The sequence below is a fragment of the Sinocyclocheilus anshuiensis genome, unplaced genomic scaffold, assembly GCF_001515605.1.
Source record: "Sinocyclocheilus anshuiensis isolate Anshui unplaced genomic scaffold, SAMN03320099.WGS_v1.1 scaffold508, whole genome shotgun sequence".
In the NCBI taxonomy this organism is placed as follows: domain Eukaryota; kingdom Metazoa; phylum Chordata; class Actinopteri; order Cypriniformes; family Cyprinidae; genus Sinocyclocheilus; species Sinocyclocheilus anshuiensis.
In genome coordinates this window covers 468,782-488,569 of record NW_015555744.1, presented here as the reverse complement: position 1 = coordinate 488,569, position 19,788 = coordinate 468,782, and the positions used below count along the sequence as shown (strand labels likewise).

The following is a 19,788-nucleotide window of genomic DNA, read 5'->3' as shown; positions in this document are numbered from 1 at the left end:
TCAGACGAGCTGCTCTGGATTTCACTGGAGCAACTTCATCCAAGATCGAAAGGCACTGCTCATTAAAAGATTGTACTTGAACATTATGTAACAAGGACACCTTAAAATAAAGTGTAACCCAGCCATGCACAGTTGCCAGCATTGTTTCGTCACAGACTATCATAAGCAGTCGATTCTGTTTGCTTTTTCCTCCTCGATTCGTAATGTACAGTAGCCTATAGCCTAGTTTAGAAGTGTAGGCTTTAGGACACTGCCATCGTGTGGAAACACATTGTTTTTTTTTTGTTTCTTTTTATAATATTATCTCATCAGTAGGGTTTTTCTTCTTTTCTTTAAATCTCACTGGTTTACATTCATGCACAGTTCATTCTTGCTTGTAAATCGAGCATCTCGACGCCCCTCGTGTTCTCCTCTGCTTCTGAGATTCAGCCTGTGGTTTATGCAGTCATTGAGACGCGCAGCCATTTTTCAGCTGGTGAAACTTTTTCTCAAGTATTTTTATTGCGAACACGGGATCTGTCAATTGTGGTCTCAAAGGTAAGATATAGGGCCTATTACTTTATTTAGTTTACCTATTTTGGCCTTTTCTGTTCGGTTCTATCTTCTGCGTGCAGTTTATATCGCATTATATTAACGTAAACAATATACATGCAATAATAAGCTATTGTAAAGTTTTCATTTCCTTAAACCATCTTCTTCAAAGCTATTTAGAGATTGAGAGTTCAGAATAGAATGGTGCATTATGCTTTATGCGTCAAAAATCTATCTTTAAATAATGTTCAATATGTCATTTGCAGTGTCTGCCATGTATCTTGAGGAGATCTCCCACACGACTGGAGTGACTTTGTTCCTCTGTGCCTTTGCTATGCTCTTGCTGGTTCTCCATGGTCGACGGAGAGAACCAGGCTGCTCCTTGCCCCCAGGTCCCACACCTTGGCCTCTAGTGGGAAACCTTTTCCAGATGGGGGAACAGATCCATTTGTCATTAACAAACCTGAGGGTTCAGTATGGAGATGTGTTCCAGATGAAAATGGGTTCTCTTGTAGTGGTCGTTTTGAGCGGCTATTCTACCATCAAGGAGGCTTTGGTACGTCAAGGAGAGGCGTTTGCTGGACGTCCTAACTTCTTTACCTTCTCTGCAGTTGCTAATGGCACCAGTATGACGTTTAGTGAGAAGTATGGAGAAGCTTGGGTGCTTCACAAAAAGATCTGCAGAAACGCCCTGAAGACCTTCTCCCAAGCTGAGTCCCAAGACTCAAGCGCTTCGTGTCTTTTGGAGGAGCGTATTTGTGCAGAGGCCGTAGATATGATGGAGGCTCTGAAGAAACAAGCAGATGAGTTTGGAGATTCAGGGCTCGACCCAGTTAAGTTGCTAGTGACCTCGGTTGCCAATGTGGTTTGCACTCTATGTTTTGGGAAGCGGTACGCCCATGACGATAAAGAGTTCCTCACCATCGTCAACATCAATAATGAAGTGCTGCGCCTCTTTGCTGCAGGGAATCTGGCAGACTTTTCCCCCATTTTCCGCTACCTGCCCAGTCCGTCTCTGCGAAAGCTGCTCCAGTACATTGACAGAATGAACAACTTCATGGAGCGCAACATCAGTGAACATCTCATCACCTTTGATAGGGTAATAATGTTAAAATAAACCAAAGAGAAGAAAAATGCATTCCTGTAGAAGACTTAACATACTGTATCTATTTCAGATGATTAACTTAAAGAAAAAAATTATATTTCTAGCCAAAAGAGAAAGGATTAAAATTAGCATTTAGTATGCTACATACTGTAATATATATGTTTTTTTAAAGTCTCTTCTGCTCACCAATCCTGCATTTATTTGATCCAAAGTACAGCAAGAACAGTACAATTTGGAAATGTTTACTATTTAAAATAACTGTTTTCTATTTGAATATATTTTAAAATGTAATTTATTCCTGTGATTTCAAAGCTGAATTTTTAGCGTCATTACTCCAGTCACATGATCATTCAGAAATCATTCTAATATTCTGATTTGCTGCTCAAAAAAAAAACTTGTTATTTTGAAAATTGCTGATGAATAGAAAGTTCAGAAGAACAGCATTTATCTGAAATATCTTTTGTAACATTATAAATGTCTTTATCACCACTTTTGATCAATTTAAAGCATCCTTGCTAAAGAAAGGTATTAATTTATATAAAAAAAATACTGACTCCAAGATTTTGAATGGTATAGTGTATAATGTTACAAAACCTTTTTATTTTAGATAAATGCTGATCTTTGGATCTTTATATTCATCAAAAAATCCTGAACAAAATGTACTCAACTGTTTTAAATATTGATAATAATAATAATAAATGGGTCTTGAACTGCAAATTAGCATGTTAGAATGATTTCTGAAGGATAATGTGACACTAAAGACTGGAGTAATGATGCTGAAAAGGATTAGGAATAAAATACTTTAAAATATATTATAGTAAAAATATTTCACAATATTACTGCTTTTGCTGTCACGTTCACCTACGGAGAGGAGCGAGGAGACAAGGCGTAAACGAACACAATAGTCTTTTAATCCAAAATCCAAGGGAATACACGGGGCAGACAGGAGCACAGGTAACATGTGGGTTGACGTACAATCTCGGACAAAGACAGACAGCACAGACTCGAACTTAAATGCAAGGGATAATTAACAAACACAGGTGCACTGAATGACTAATTAAACTAAACGAGGACAGGAAAATAATTAACAACCACAGGTGCACTGAATGACTAATTAAACTAAACGAGGACAGGAAAAAGACCATATAAAAAGGAACACCAGGAACAAAGACAGGGGCAAAACACAACTAAACCGGTCCATGTTCCTGACATATCGCCCCCCTCCCGGAAAGTGCGTCCTCGCACCGTAGAACAGCAGAAGGGGGGGGCATGGGTGGGAACTGAGGAGGTTCCGGAGGAGGACGGACACCCGGGAGGGGGGCGGCAGACAGAGTCCAGTGAGGAGACGATGGAGGGAGGCATGGAGGAGGAATGTCCACCGACTCCAAGGGGCCGACCAACGGCGGCGGAGCAGGTGGTGGAGGAGCCCGAGGCGGAGAGCCAATGAGCCAGGGCGATGGGGAGGATCCGGAGGCCTTAGGCGGAGCCGATGGCGCCAGTGACTGACGCGAAGGCGTGGATGCGGGAGGCCACGGTGGAGCCGGAGCGACAGAGGACTGAGGCGGAGCCGAGGGGATGAAGAAGCCTGACAGAGCCGGAGGGACGGAGGGATGAGGCAAAGCCAGAGGAGTGGAGTCCCGAGGCGCAGGATGGTCGACGCCAGACCAAGGCGGAGCCGGAGGGACGAGAGACCATGGTGGAGCCGACGGGTCCACGGGCCGAGGCGGAGTCCGGGGCTTAGAGGCTGGAGGCGGAGTCAAGGGAAACTCCAGCCACGGCGACGCTGGAGGATGGCAGTCCCGCGGAGCTCGCACCGCATAGATGGTGGGCTGAGGGTGAGCAGAGGGGCTGCCAGACGACAGCGGAGGAGGCAGGAGCAGGTGGGAGGGTGGGCATTTGTGAGCCTCCGGGCATTCGGGACTAAACTCTGGATCAGGAGCCCCCTCTAGGCTGAACACGGGAACAGGATTGCGCTCTGGAGGAGCGGACACTTGTGAGCACTTTCTAGGAGCGGGCACTGGAGGGCGCTCTGGACTGGATTCGGGGGCTGGAGCCCTCTCCTCGTCGTTTTGGCACCTTCCCCGCACCACACTCAGCTCACCCTCAGCCGCGGTGCAGGGGGCAGAGCTCCCCTCTGCGCTCACACTGTCCGCGGCACTCTCCCTCGTGGCAGGCGTTGTTGCCGGCTCACACACCTTGACTGACGTTATCAGTCAGAGCTCCATGCGGCGATGGCTCATCGGTCGCGGCGGGCTCCGGCTCTCCGTCAGCGGTGGGCTCGGGCATGCGCTCCACGCATCGGGGAGATGGTGGGCTAGGCTCTGGGTCGGGAGTGGCACTTCCATTTCTCGCCAGTGTCCACTCCACAACGGCGGCGAATTCAGCTCGAGGGCCATCTTCGGAGGGCCAGCGCATCGTCCGGGTAGGTGGGGAGATGGGCAATAGCCAGAAACAGTCTGGTATGACCCTCGAGCGAGTTTTCCCCCGTTCCAGCAGGAGGAGGATGTATTCAGGGCGAAGGAGGGGATCCATTGGGGCACACAATGGAAACAAAAACACTGAGAGAAAAACGAGAAACAAAATGGAGGGGAAACACGCAATTTAAACTGTTCTGGTCCGAGATTCTGTCACGTTTACCTACGGAGAGGAACGAGGAGACAAGGCGTAAACGAACACAATAGTCTTTCAATCCAAAATCCAAGGGAATACACAGGGCAGACAGGAGCACAGGTAACACATGGGTTGACGTACAATCTCAGACAAAGACAGACAGCACAGACTCGAACTTAAATGCAAGGGATAATTAACAAACACAGGTGCACTGAATGACTAATTAAACTGAACGAGGACAGGTAAAAGACCATATAAGGAACACCAGGAACAAAGACGGGCAAAACACAACTAAACCAGTCCATGATCCTGACATTTGCTGTATTTTGGATCAAATAAATGGTGAGCAGAAGAGAATTCCTTAAAAAACATTAGAAATCGTACTGTTCAAAAACTTTTGACTGGTAGTGTATAATATATACAGTATATATATAATATTTAATTATATAAAAGAAATTACTATAGATAAGCTAATTTGTCTTAATGATCAAACACTGTGCATATTTTTATAATATAATTAATTAATAATATAAATATTTTGGGTTGGTCGAATCTTTAATGGTTTTGAAATAAATAATTTTCATTATTTATTAAAAAATGCATTAAAATCATTAAAAAACATCTATTTAAAATATTTTTTCTATGATGTACTTTACTGCTGAATAAAAGTATTAATTTATTGACAACAAACTTTTGAACAGTATGCTATAATCGTATTTTTTACACATTGTGGTCAGTAACTCATATAACAATAACAATTTCATCCAAAGTATACTCTGTTCCTGTGAAGTGAGTTTCAGTTTATACAAACTAAAATATTCACACGCATAGTTGAATTTGATGTAAACAGCCTAGAGGAAAGCACAGATGCATACTGTGCATTGCCAGGAACAAGATGGATATAGATGTGATATAAAAATGAGTATAGGTCCACAGTTTATTTTTCCACATTTTAAACATTTTGCAAGTCTCATTCTCCATGTTTTTGTACAGAACTGTATCCGGGACATTACTGATGCCCTAATAGCAATGTGTGAGGATAGGCAGGAGGACGAGGAAACAGCCATGCTCAGCAACTCACAGATCATCCACAGTGTCATTGACATCTTCGGAGCCGGTAAGAGACCCAGAGTCAAGAGAATGAATGTGCACAACATTGTACTTTTAGAAGTAGAACAGAAAAATGGTTTTCTCTCTATATATCCTGAATTATGAGCATGTGCGAATGGATCTAGAAGCATGAATGCAGATTACATTAGGTAATAATAATTCATAAACTGTGTCGACATGTTTCATAGAACTTTGAGACATAATCTGAATGCCTTCCAAGGCTGCAGTCCTCCTCCCTGAGTTATTATTGCGCTAATAGCTTTGCTTGTTAAAAGCATGCATTTACTTCCAGAACAAGATGTTTTTCTTGGCTATGTGTTGTTGTCACAGGGGAGGCACTTCAGACTGATAAGACCTAGAGTTCTTCTAAGAATTTGCTTTAAATGTATGTGTTTTTTTTGTCTGCTTTTGGCTTATTCTATTCATACTTGTGTAGTTCTAGTATATTAAAGAGTGTTTAACAAACACCCATGAGGAGCTCATTGAGCAGCTCAAACTGCTCATTTTCATTCTTTTAGCCTGAGAATGTTGTTGTTTTTCACCACACATCACATCTTCTACCAGTTTGTTTGCCCACTTGCTAATTGTGACGTGCGTCTTGAGTCTGTTTACAGATTTTGATCATAACCGATGCCTTTTTTTCCTCGTAGGTTTTGACACTATCATCACCGGTTTACAGTGGAGCCTTTTATACCTGATCAAGTTTCCAGACATCCAGGCTAAAATCCTTCAGGAGATAGGTGAAGTCTCAAAAGGGGCAATCGAAACAACATTGTGTTTACTGGAAAACAAAACAAAATCATTTCCCATCATGCATATCCCTTTCTTTAGCTGGGGAAATCGGCGACATCCTGGGGAAATTAAATCTGCATTAGCTGAGGTTTGTGGTTTTTAGTGAGACAGACACAGGAAACCAAAAATAATACACAATTTGATCCACTAACTTGGACGCAGAACTTTAAAGATGCAAGATTGATAGTGAAAGAAGTAAATGTTTTCTTCCTGTGGCCTCTCTTTAATTTGGTCTTTTGGAAAATCAGGAACTTGCCATAAACAGGAAATTATTTTTTTTCAATTAAATATTATCTACAGGGTTATTAAGTGACTGCAATCGGAGACATCTGAAAGAAATGTAGTAAGATGAACTGCATGCTATTTATGTTTTCTTTTCAGATTAAATATATTAGATCAGATTTGCAGTTTGCAAGCTAAAGTTTACAAGCTTATGTACTTTTTGTCCTAAAATGAAGTCTCTTTTGTAGTGAGTGGGTGGGTGGTATCTTGTAAATAAATTGCAGGGGTCAGCTACACATCTACACACAAAGAGCTCATATTTCTGTACACAGTGGCCTTCATTCCCTCAGGGTCTAGTCCACTCGGTTCTCACATGATTGGTCACAGTAATGTGTTGATGCCAGACTGCCTCTGGAATCGAAACCAATGAGGTCTGTAATGGGAGCAATTTTTTTTTTTTTTTTTTTTTTTTTTTTTTTTTTAAAGAAGTCTTCCAGTGCTAAAACAGTTTATGAGGTCCAAAATAATACTGGCAAATCCAGTTTAAAGTTCATATGGTATTTATTCATCTTCTGTTCTGGTCATTTATTATTTGTTGTATGCACTTTCCTAGAAAACCAGGTTGGTATGAACAGGTTACCACAGTTTAAAGACAAGCCAAACATGCCGTACACAGAAGCTTTCATATATGAAGTGTTTCGTCATGCATCCTATATGCCTTTCACCATACCTCACTGGTGAGTCCATGTTTCTCTCTTTATGTTAGTGTTATGACTATAACCATATATCTGTATTGATAAACGGATACGCACATTCCTCTTCTTGTTCTCCATCATGTTATCTAGTACAACTGATAACGTTACACTAAATGGATACTTCATTCCCAAAGACACATGTGTGTTCATCAACCAATATCAAGTCAATCATGACATGTAAGTATCTGGCCACATTCTTTTTTTTATATTTGTTATTATGTAGGCTTTCATGTGTATATATACATACATACAATATTTTTGGTCTTTATTTACTAAAAAGGGATATTTGGGGTGATGCTGAGGCTTTCCGACCTGAACGTTTCCTTACCCTGTCTGGCCATTTAAATAAAAACCTGACTGAGAAGGTAATGATATTTGGCATTGGAATACGCCGCTGCCTTGGTGACAGCTTCGCCCGTCTGGAGATGTTTGTGTTCTTAACCACCCTGCTGCATCGGCTGCACATAGAGAATGTTCCAGGGCAGGAGCTTGACCTGAGCTCTACATTTGCCCTCACCATGAAGCCCAGGCCCTTCCGAATAAAAATCTCAACTCGTAACTAAGCTATTGCACCACAGAATGCTTGCTAAAATCGAACAAAGCTAATGTTGGGCATCACTGAACCGCTAAGCTAGTTAACCACTACAGTCTTTATTTCTCATGTGGTCTATTCAGCTCAACTGTTACTTGAATATTTGCTATTGCACATAGTTGTGTACTCTAAGCATGTCCATGCATTATTTGTGATAATACATGATAGCTAAGCATCTAAGTTACTGTTTGTACTTTTAGCACAGATATTTGAAGTATCAAATAAGGCGTTATTTCAGTTATTTCAGTGACAGTGAAGGTTTGAAGAGGCCTTTCTGTTGAAAAGCTGCTTTGTGTTAAAGTGAATCAGTGTGAGAGAATCAGAATTAATGGTATTGGTGATTTTGCATTAATGAACAAATATTTGTAATAATTAATAAAATGTAATTCAGTTTAATATCAACTTACTATCAAATATTATAGTCTCAAATGATATTTACTGTGAAGTTGTCAAGTCTATATCATTTTACTGAACTCTGTTAACCGTCTTATTTTTAACATCAAGGAATGTAATAGAATATAGGACAAAACACATTTGCAAGTTTGTGAAGAGAGCGGACTGTTTCAGATCTGTTTGTTTCTTACAATAATGCATAAGCTGGTATTGATGAAGTAACATTCAAAAGTCTGGGGTTTTAAAAGAAATGTATTATTTTTATTTAGCAATAATGCATTAGATTGATCAAAAGGGACAGTAAAGATTTGTACATTGTTAGAAAAAGCTATTTCAAATAAATGTAACCGTTTTTACACATTGATAATAATACAAATATTTCTTGAGCAGCAAATCAGCATATTAGAATGGTTTCTGAAGGATCATGTGACACTGAAGACTGGAGTAATGATGCTGAAAATTCAGCTTTGCCTTCACATAAATAAATGACATTTTAAAATATATTAAAATAGAAAAGTTATTTTAAATTGAAATATTTCACAATATTACTGTTTTTACTGTATTATGATCAAATGAATGCAGACTTCTTTAAAAAAAAAAAAAAACAGTGTATGAGCATTAAATAAACTGAAATACAGTAATTATGCATGTAATTTACTTTAAAGCTAAAATTTTAAAGTCAATTTTAAGTATCCCTATAGCTCTCTCTCCAGTTACTCTGGCATTTTGTGCACTTGTATTGCTTTATATTTCCCGTTTACAGGCTGTAAAACAGGACTCTAAATTCATGGAGATTGCCATTGCCCTCAAACCTGTCATGTCCCCAGGCCACCCTGTGTTTTGCAGTGAGATCTGACTGCACGACAGCGTCAGTCAGCACAGCTCTCATTTGCCTTCTGTATTTGGCAAATAAGCTGCATTTATGCTCATTACCTTTTCACACATTAACAGCATAAGTTGGCCAAGTGACTTATTGGGTTGCATGCGATGGCCTGGCCCTCCTTTGCCATCAGCATTAGCTTGACACGCACACTTAAATAAGGGATGAAAAGGGACAGATACTGGGTATAAGGAAAACCAAAATATTATACACAAAGAAGGCCACAACAAACTGAAATTACTGAAATAAAAGATAAATTTGATGATAAAATAACTTTGATTACTGAAATAAAAGATACCTTTGATAATCTTTTTTTTATTATTATTATTAAATGTCATGTTCAAATGTTATGAGAGATGGTCATAAAAATGGTGTAACATGCATACATGGAAATGGTCCTAATTTAAAACAGCCATATGTCCAGTTAGATGATGGAAGTTTACACGTCTTCTTCCACAGGCTGACCTGATTTCAATTTTAAAATCACCTGTGAAGTAAAAAGAGAATGTAAATAAGAGAAAAATGTGTGTTCACAAATTAAAAAGGCATGACTTTGATCATGTGCACACCTCTTTCAGCTGAGCTATTTCCTTGCTGTCTATGTTCCTCTGAGCATTGTTGGTGATGGCTTTCACTCAAGTTGCATAGCTGTAAGACATAAACTTATTTTAAGTGTATATTATTGTATATACCTTAACTGAAAACTTAAAGTTTTAAAATGTATCAAGTAGCCTTTATGCTCCAAAACTATAAATATGCTTGTGTGGTAAAAAAAAATTATAAAGTTGCAAATTTAATCTGGGAGTTTATTAACTTGTGTAATTGATTTCTTCGATATTTTGAGTTCTGCTAACTTTAGGTTTACAGTGATATGAAGTGAAGTTCAAAAAACTTAAAAAAAAAAAAAAAAAGAGAGAAAGATTATCAACCTTCATTTTCTCAAGTAGAAAAGGAATATTTAAAGGAATTAAGGATTAATTTCAACAGTCAAGTCACATTTATTTATTTAGCACTTTATAAAATACAGATTTTATACAATTTGGAAAATGTCAAAATCATTTTTCAGCTCAGTTTAGTGTTGTTTTAGTTCAATTCAGTAACTGTAAATGTTGCAAGGTTCATCAATTATATATGAAACAAGTACAATTAAGCTCTACAGAAGGCAATAGCGCCATTATTCAGCTCAGTTTAGTTCATTAACAGTGTCAGTGTTGATTTTGTTTTCATCTGATGTCAGTGCAGTTAAATTGAATATATCACTGAATATTAATTGTCTTTTAAACCCCAGCTGAGCAAGACAAAGGTGACGGTGGCATAGAGCAGCCTCATGCTGCCATTAACTGAGGTGACTGTGCACGCAAGGTACAGGCAAGGTACTTGGCTCTCACATGAGTGAGGTGAGAGTTTCATCCAGGTTGCAGTCAGAGGGAGAGATGTTGAGGAACATGAGGGTCTTGGCATTGCCGCCCAGTGAGTCCTGCATGAGCTGGGTCAGCTTGTTGTTACGGTAGGGCACATGAGGCTGCTCCATTTACAAAGCTGAAATTACATCTCCGAGGGCACTCAAGAGATTTGTTAATAGAGTTTGCCTCCTGGGGAAAAACATACACAAAATGTGGGACAAACAGATTGTTGTGAGAGGTGTTAGAAAAAATCCAAGACAAAAGTTGGGGGTGAAAAGATTCTGGACTAAAAGTGGGGGAGAATAAAAATGAATAATTAAGGAAATGTCTGCCATAGCAAAATATTAAGGTTGTTAAAAAAATAGCAGGAACACTTTTCAAAGTAAACATTTTAAATGATAAAACAACAGTCAAGAAGACAATAAGTATTTGGATACTGTCTGATTGTCAAACTTTGTGAACATTTTTATAATCTTTGCAAAAGTGATGCAAGAGCATTTTGATGCTCAGGTGCACTTGAAGCCAACATGAAATGTCCAAATACTTTCTGGGACCACTTTAAATCAGCTTTTATATTTTATTTGTTCCAAACAACCTTCAGCTGGTCATCTTTGGCACCAGTTTTTGCTGCTCGTTCACTTCCTGCCAGGTCCACCAGACTGAGCTTCCTGAAACTCACGCTCCCATTGGTCAGATTCCGGCTCTCAATCATGATGCCAATGATCAGGTGAGAGTGGGAGCTCTCTACATTCATCTCTACAAAGAGATATAATAAAAATGAAAATATCTCAAAATAATTATATGTAATAAAATTACAACTTGCTGTAAATCTGCATTGTTTGAGGCAGACACATGTGTCTCTCTTATATATAATAACCCTGAATCTTTCATTCAGGCCCATTCTCAGACACATTATACAGATAAACTCAAGGGCCTCCTTCTTTGTTATAAAGTTGGCTTCAGTGCCGGGTCATCATGTTCTTACCATGCATTCATACTGAGTGTAACTAAAGCAATTAATCCAAACCATTTAGCCGGAGTCTTTTAAAGTTTCAAGTTAAGCACATACTTGTGGCCGCAATGTGGCGGTTTGCACAGCCGTGCTCAAATAATAAAGAGTTCGCCAGCGATGGTGGCCTCTTTTGTCTCTGCTCCTTGGGCGAACACAAGCCCCTTTCTGTCCCCCTTAATTTCGATTCGCTTGCTGAAAGCTTCAGCGGGGCTCTCAAAGAGATACTGTAGGCGGTCATTGTATAGCTCCAGCATGTAGGCTGAGACCTGAGGACGGGCAAAAGAAAGAAGTTTAATGACTATTGTACATCAGCACATCTCAAGAAACACATACTAAGTGTACCTTAAACTCAAATTTAGACTCATTATCCTGGATGATCTCAAAGATCTTGGTGAATAATCTTGGAATGATTCCTGGGTTCCTTCGATCTCTGTCTCCAACCATTGTGAAGGTTTTCCCTGAACCCGTATGGCCATACGCAAAAATGCATATGTTAAATCCATCGATCGCACACTGGATTAGCCTAGGAAAAATTAGTATCTTAACATGCCACATTTCATATATATTTAAAAGAAATAGTTCTCTAAAAAAAAATTACATTTTTTTTTGTCATTTCAAACCATGTGAGTTTATTTCTTCTGTGGAAAACTGAAGGGAAAATTCTAAATAATGTAGTTCTTCACTCTTTTTTAAAACAATTATTATAAATGAAGCCTCTGAAACTAAGAATATAGCAGACAGAATTTAATTTTTGAGTGAGCTATTCCTTTAATTTCCATGTTTAGTACAATTCATTTTTCATCAAAATGAATGCAAAGTATGTCTGGGTATCACACTTACCCACTGGACTCTGTGAAGACCTCCTCCTGTGTGCACTCTGGGTTGAAGATCTTGTCAAACTGAAACTCACGAGGTCCTCGAGGGGTCTACAGGATCACAGAGTAGTCATCAAGACAAGCGACGATGGTGTGACCTCTTTTTGCCTGCTCTGCACGAGTCAATGGCCTTATTCGACAGAATACTCTGATTTTACCTGTACAAGACCAAACATTAAAGTCAGGGACAGCCTGTTTGATTACTGACTTATCGTGAAATAGTGCAGAATCTTAAATATATTTATTATTTATTCTACGCCATCACCTTTTTTCAATATAATTTTTTTTCCAGTTGTAGACAAAATCCAATTTTCAATGTGAGCTCAGATTTTTGCACCTCATTGTACGCTATCTTTTAAAATTTGGAGTCAGTAAATTTCTTAATAAAATGTACTGCTTTTATTCAGCAAGAATGCATTCAACTGCATTCAATTCAGTGACAGGAAAGACATTTATGTTACAAAATATTTGTATGTCATATGTTGTTCTTTTGAACTTTCTATTAATCAAAGAATATTTAAAGATATGTATTACCGTTTCCACAAAATAATAAGTACACTCTTTCAACACTGAAACATTAAAAATCTCTATCAACCCAAATTTTGAATGGTAGTGTGCATATCAAGAATATTCTTCATTTAAGTCTGGCAAATCATTAAAAACCTTACATGGGCAAAAAGTGCCTGTAGCTAGTTTTCAGTAGTTTTTTTTGGCATTCATATGTTTGAATACAACTATAAAATATAAAAAACAATGTCTGGGAAAGCAGTCAAGGGTCTTGGAGATATTTGTCCCAAAGCCGCAGAATAAATAGTATATACCTGTACTATTGTTGCATGTTGCCAGGTATGTACTATCTGGCAACAATTCCTATTTAAGAAACATTTTTATGTCTTCAAACATTGTATGATGTGATATATTATGCCTTTCATGTCCTCCACCATGTTGTAGTACTTTTTCCTCAAGGTTCTTTCAATTGTGTAGTTTTCAATAATCTTCTTGTTTTCATCTTTGATTTGCTTCAACTAGAGAGACAGACAAGGAATATGAGGCCATAAATGGCAAAACAAGAAAAATTGATTCCAAGCAATTCAATCGCTATGACATTTTAGAGTCTAATATTAGTTTAGATTATACGCTGAAAGATATGTTTTCCTTGTCTGTCGTCACCTCAGCTTGCAGTAACAACAGCTGCTGCCCCACACTTTTATCAGTTTCAGAATTTAAGAATCCATTCTTTCGGAAATCCTCCTCCGATTTCTAGAAAGGGAGAGTAATCGTCAGTATGGAGTGAGAATGTGTGCAGAATAAAAGTGTGTGTGCCGTAGTCTGACTCTTTCATCCAGCTCTGCTGTCCATGCCTCAGTCATGTCAGTCTCTAAGAATAACACAGAAATAATTCAATAAATAAGCATTCATAAAGAGACTACTATTCATTTACACAATTATTCATTTATCATATTTACCCATGACAGTGGGTTTATCCCCTGCTCTGATGCACTCCAAAGCCACCTGCATGACCTCATGATGGAGTAATCTGGCCTGTGAACCGTCCGCCACCTGTGTCTCCACCCTGAGTTATCATGTGCGATTCAGTTAGCAGATGCTTATGTTCAACGTTTGACAGTTTTAAACTATATTCTGACTCTTTAGAAACCATGCCATGCTCCCACATTTTCTGCTGTGCATCCTCTTGTTGCTCGTGGCTCTTCTGGCTGGACACTTCCACAGTTTGGTCAAGACTTTCTTTAATCTCTGCCAGAATTTTTTGGTTGTCTTCTGCCATTTGGTCAAACTGCTGTTTAGCCTCTGTTAGCTCAGCATAAACATGATGAGCCTGGAATAAACAATGCAAGAAAGCTGTTCTGTTCAGTCATTATAAATTTGTAGGCCAGATTTCAAGGCTAAAAGTAAGATTTTATTAGCAATTCATGTTTCATTTTTGAATCAATTGAATTTTTGTCAATTCATGTTTGAGCAATCACTGTGTGGAGTTCATGTTGTGGAACAAAAAAACAGAAGTGTCTTTAAGTAATGTTTTCAAACTTATTTTACTCATATAAACCTGTTGAATAACAGCACTGAGGAGGCGAGCATATGCTGACTGTTCCACAGGATCTGTCACACGCTCTTGTCCTTCCATGAGCATTGAGAATGAGATCTCTCGCTCCCTCTTCAAGAGGTTATCCTTCAAAATCTCCAGCCGAGCTTGAGCTCCATCTAGTGGTACATCTGAGTCACTGCTTTCCTGTTGGCAGATAAAAATCAATGCCTGGTAAATACTACAACATGTCCTGCTTGCAGGGAATCTTTCAGAATGAAGATATTCTTCACAGCTGGAAATGATGTTTTTATTGATTTTCCTACCTTTTCTTCAGATGTATTTTCTGGTTCTTTCTTCTCCTGAATGGCCTCAAGCATCTCCTGGACCTTCCCCATCTCTGCTCTGGCCAAATGCAGCTCCTGCAGTGCTGTTAAACAGACAGAGACTCAAATACATTCACCTATTCTGAGTTTTCATTCACATCTTCACATTTGTCTTTTTAATCTGGTAAACAGCGTAAAATATTAACCTACGCAGCTCTTACTTGATGCCTGGTGGTTGTGAAGGAGGTCCAGTCGGGAGGAGAACAATTCCATCATCTTGTTCTGTAAAAGTTTCCATTGATGCTCTTAGTCTCTCTTTCTCTCTCGCTCTCTCTCTCTCTGTCTATATACAGTATACACAACACACAAACAGTATATGTATGTATGTATATGTGTGGTGTGTTACCACAATCTGATACCTTTTCTTGATCACATGAGGCCAAGTCTTTTTGGTTCCTCTCCTGAAGCATTTTGTGTTGCCCCTCAAGTTTTTCATTTAGATCCTCTAAAGTCTGATCCCAGGAAAATGAAATATTACATAAAAATAGCCAGGTGACAGCAATATGACATATAATTAAAGGGATAGTTATAAAGTTGTTATTTTTGTTTTCTTTGCGCACAAAAAGTATTCTTGTAGCTTCATAAAATTAAGGTACCACTGATGTCACACGGACTATTTTAACGACGTTCTTACTACCTTTCTGTGCCTTGAACGTGGTAGTACCCTTGCTGTCTATAGAGGGTCAGAGAGCTCTCGAATTTAATCAAAAATATCTTAATTTGTGTTTCGAAGATGAACAAAGGTTTTACGGGTTTGGAACGACATGAGGGTGAGTAGAATTTTCATTTTTGGGTGAACTATCCCTTTAAGGCCATAGACAAAAATGTTATACTATATATGTCACTAAGATTACACCATGTGTTTCGATTTAGCCCTGAATTAGTAATTAAATGTACTGTGTTCAAGCCAATGAGAATTTGGGAAATGAAGAAAAAGTAAAACCAATTCGATGATGCTTGTGACTCACCTTGACCTTCTCCTCCCAGTATGTGTTTTTTCTGGCCACTTTTTCCTGGTAAATTTCTAGGATTCTCTTCAGGGTGTTAAGCTTATTTTGACAATGCGTCCTCATTCTAAGAGCTGTTTTTTCCTACACACGCACGAATATACTTAAGTATGCATAAAATCACAATATAGTTGTTGTTCGTCTGACTGAATGATCAGTAAACAAGCATATCACCTGATTCTCTCGTGATGCTATGAGAAAGTTCTCCTCCAGTTCTTGAATCGTCTCCCGATGTCTGCTCTTCAGTGCGCTCATATCTCTTATCTGTTGGTATGGTAACAGTCATATAGAAGACAACTAAAATACATAGTGGCCATTTTATTGTTAAAGTTTTTTTCACGATAGTCCCTAGAACCACTTTAATAAATTGAATTATAGTACTGAATTATGTCTAGTATAATATTAAAGTAACACATATATGTGACCCTGGACCACAAAACCATTCTTAAGTGTCAATTTTTCCAAATTGAGATTTATACATCATCTGAAAGCTGAATAAATAAGCTTTCCATTGATGTATGGTTTGTTATAGGACAATATTTGGTCGAGATACAACTATTTGAATATCTGGAATCTGAGGGTGCAAAAAAATCAAAATATTGAGAAAATTGCCATTAAATTTTTCCAAACGAAGTCCTTAGCAATGCATATTACTTATCAAAAAATATGTTTTGATGTAGTTACAGTAAGAAATTTACAAAATATCTTCATGGAACATGATCTTTACTTAATATCCTAATGATTTTTGGCATAAAAGAAAAATCTATCATTTTGACCCATACAATGTATTTTTGGCTATTGATACAAATATACCCCAGCGACTTGAGACTGGTTTTGTGGTCCAGGGTCACATATGGTTTGGTGTTGACGAAGAGGTACTTGAGCCTTACTAATGAAGGTACCTACGTCAAAAAGTTGCGAAACGCTGTTTTAGTTGCCTGCATACTAAATTTCTTAAATGAGTACCTTTTTTAATGCTAACAGCTCTGCATTGGGCAAACGAAACAAAAATGACTCAAGGTGTGTACTGGAACCTGTTGAGATTTGTCTTTTAGAGAACTAGTAAAAATGCTGGGTTTTGAGTTGTTCAAGAATGTGTGGTAATGAATGGGCCTTGAAGAACCAACAACACATAACATCAGATGAGGCATCTCATCCCCACCCTATGGCCCCAGGACAACAGAGGGAATGACGGACATGTGACTAGTGCAAGAAGCAAACAAAAACTCTTGGATAACAAAAATAATGCATTCTTGAACCAAAACATTCTGGCTTAGGTTACATCTGATGGATAAATATATTTACAGCAAGAAAACAATGCAGAGTGCACAATATTTCATGAAGGAGTGATATCTACATACTTGGGTTATGCATAGCTTGGCAGAGTCATATGGGATAAACATCTTGACATCCATTGGAGCCTCATCTTCAGGATGTCTTACACTTGCACTCACAGAAGACACATTGGCTGCTGTGATTAAAATCGCATGGAAATAAAAATTTTCGATCAGGATTTAGGTATGCCCAATCTCCACTGGCAGGACCTACCATTGCCACTGCGTTTTGAACCACGCTGACGGTCTGCGCCGATCCAGCGCTTGAATGTATTCCATTTGAGTCTACCTTTCCTCAGCCATGAGACCTCACATTTAGCTGCACCTTCAACTATTAACATGCAGTTACACTGACATTTAACTCTTCAGGCTCTGTTGGGGAGTCTGGAGATTGTTTTACACAGCCTTGATGAGCACTTCCTCTACATGGGGGATAGATCAGTGACAGTCTATTGTCTAGTATTGATATGCCAAACAACAGGGTGCAGTGAATGTACAGTAGCAAGGTTAATTAGCTAGACTGGTAATTGTCAGATACACACACATATCCAATTAAACAATACCATTCAAGTATAGAAATGTATTCAATCATTTGTTTATAAATTTTTATCATTCATTTTAAGTATTAATTATATATATATTTTTTTTTACAATTTTACAGTTTTACATATACATTACAAATACATATACATTGTTTTAGTTTTTAATTATTATTTATTTCTTTATTTAAAACTAAATGAACAGATTTAAGGTTTATTAAATATGCAATTAAGTGAGAGTTGAGCACAAAGTAATTACTGTTTGCACTTTATTAAATAAACAATTACATAACTATCGTAATATTTCCACAATAACACTGAATACACTTTTTAAATTACCTAAACATGTCTGTACATGACAAAACACATTCATATTTATACCTTGGGTTTGTCCACCCAAAAATTAAAATTCTATCATCAACTACTCGCCCTTCTGTCATTCCAAACCTGTATAATTTTTCTTTTGTCTGTGGAACACAAAGGAAAATATTTTGAATAATGTTGGTAACCAAGCAGTTTTTTGTCCACTAATTGAAGTCAGTAGGACCCAAAACTGTTTGGTTACCAACATTATTCAAAAGATCTCCTTTTGTGTTTGGAGTAAATGATGATAGACATTTGATTTTTCGGTAGACTATCCCTTTAAGTACTGAAATACAGAGATTATTTTCACTTATTTTTTATGCAGTTTCTTCTTGTAACATTTTCAGTGGCATAAACATCATGTTGAAACACTTGTTCCAGATGTGCTTGCTTAAAAGACAAAAAAAAAAAAAAAATGTAAATGAATCAAACATTTTTTTAAAGAAGATGGTTAATGTGCCTTTTTTAATGTTTTAAAATTAAGTTTATAAAATTAGGTTAAAAATTTTAATTAGATAAAGTTATTTTAGATAGGTAGTATTAAGATGTCATAAAGATTAATTAGGTGTCAGTTTAAATGTTAAGCAAATATTACACAATATTTAGAGTTTAGGCTATATTTAGATTCTGGGAGGTGACAGGAACATTCGACCCACCTCTATCTTTATCCTGGTCTAGGAGTGTATTATGGATGTTACATGGTCTACGCCACTGGACCTCTTCTCTCAGATCAGGAACACTGCCTGGCAGTTCCTCTGATGACACAATGGGATGAGAAAGTACCACTCGTGTGGAGACCACTGGATCATCCTGATATCGAGAAAGGTCAGTGGTCTCCCAGGCACCTAGATATATGTAAAGAAAACACTGTGTTTTAGCCTGATATAAGAAAATTAGATGTTCATAGCCATCATGGTGTGGTTTTGAATCCTCTCATGAAGTAATATTTAATACAGTTTTTCTACTAAAATCACCCCATTAACAGAGACAACAGCACATTGATAAACACTACTGAGTACTTAAGGAAAAATAGACCTATATATCAGAGGCGTATCATCCGAAGAGGCAGGAGAGTGCCGGTGAGCGTGATTTGACCAAGTACAGCATGTTCCTGGATCAACATCCTTGTTGATCTTGGAACATCATTCCAATCAACCAATCAGAATTGAGAGATTACTTTTCAGGAAATGTCAATTTTAGGCTTACAATCAGGATTTGGCACTTCTACACCCTTGTTAATCAGCTATCATTTCCCTCTGATTTTAGGAATAAATTATGGGTAAGGTTAGGTTTAGGGGTGGGGATTGGGCTAAATCTGTATTTCTGGACAGTAATGTTGATCAACAAAAGATGTTGATCCAGGAACATATCTTACTTGGCAAAATCACGGCGACCAGAGAGTGCCTCCTCAAAATATTGGATATGAAAACAATTTGAAGTACAAACCCGCCCCCAACAAATATTACAAAATATGACAATAAAGAGTATAAATCACTTGTCGGCGTCTGTCATGCCTCCCCTGAGCCCATTGGGTTTTAACAGACCCCCGTGCGGTAGGTTTAGTAGAGGGTAATTGAGACTGAATGGAAAAAGGTCATGTGAGAGGAGGCAATGCCTCCATCGTGATATGATTGGATATGACTATGATCGGCTGTGATTGGTTCATGCAATAAATTCCGCCTGAATGAACAATATAATAGTGTTAATGGGAAGACTAATTAAAAAAAAGTTGGTAAACAACTCACACACTTAGATATAACCACTTTGTTACATCTAAATAAGACTTGAAATTGCCTAAAAACATGATCTGTGAGAGTTTTTAGTGAGTAATCGGCTTG

The 19,788-nt window shown here is 38.1% G+C and overlaps 1 protein-coding gene and 1 pseudogene across 1 annotated transcript; one reads left to right on the top strand and one right to left on the bottom strand.

Annotated features, from left to right (window-relative positions):
* The first annotated feature begins 460 nt into the window (after window positions 1-460).
* Window positions 461-7,939, top strand: LOC107673361 (cytochrome P450 1A1-like). The gene is made up of 7 exons (XM_016466908.1): window positions 461-537; window positions 798-1,630; window positions 5,240-5,363; window positions 6,007-6,096; window positions 6,984-7,107; window positions 7,216-7,302; window positions 7,406-7,939. The coding sequence occupies exons 2-7, from the start codon at window positions 806-808 to the stop codon at window positions 7,686-7,688; spliced, it is 1,533 nt and encodes a 510-aa protein (XP_016322394.1). The 5' UTR covers window positions 461-537; window positions 798-805; the 3' UTR covers window positions 7,689-7,939.
* Window positions 7,940-9,429: 1,490 nt separating this feature from the next.
* LOC107673379 (kinesin-like calmodulin-binding protein) lies at window positions 9,430-17,117 on the bottom strand (annotated as a pseudogene).
* Between the last annotated feature and the right edge of the window lie 2,671 nt (window positions 17,118-19,788).

Coding starts and splice junctions, on each gene's coding strand:
- LOC107673361 (XM_016466908.1), top strand. CDS start 806: ATGTATCTTGAGGAGATCTCCCACACGACTGGAGTGACTTTGTTCCTC. Junction 5,364..6,006: donor CATTGACATCTTCGGAGCCG/GTAAGAGACCCA, acceptor TTTTCCTCGTAG/GTTTTGACACTATCATCACC. Junction 7,303..7,405: donor TATCAAGTCAATCATGACAT/GTAAGTATCTGG, acceptor TTTACTAAAAAG/GGATATTTGGGGTGATGCTG.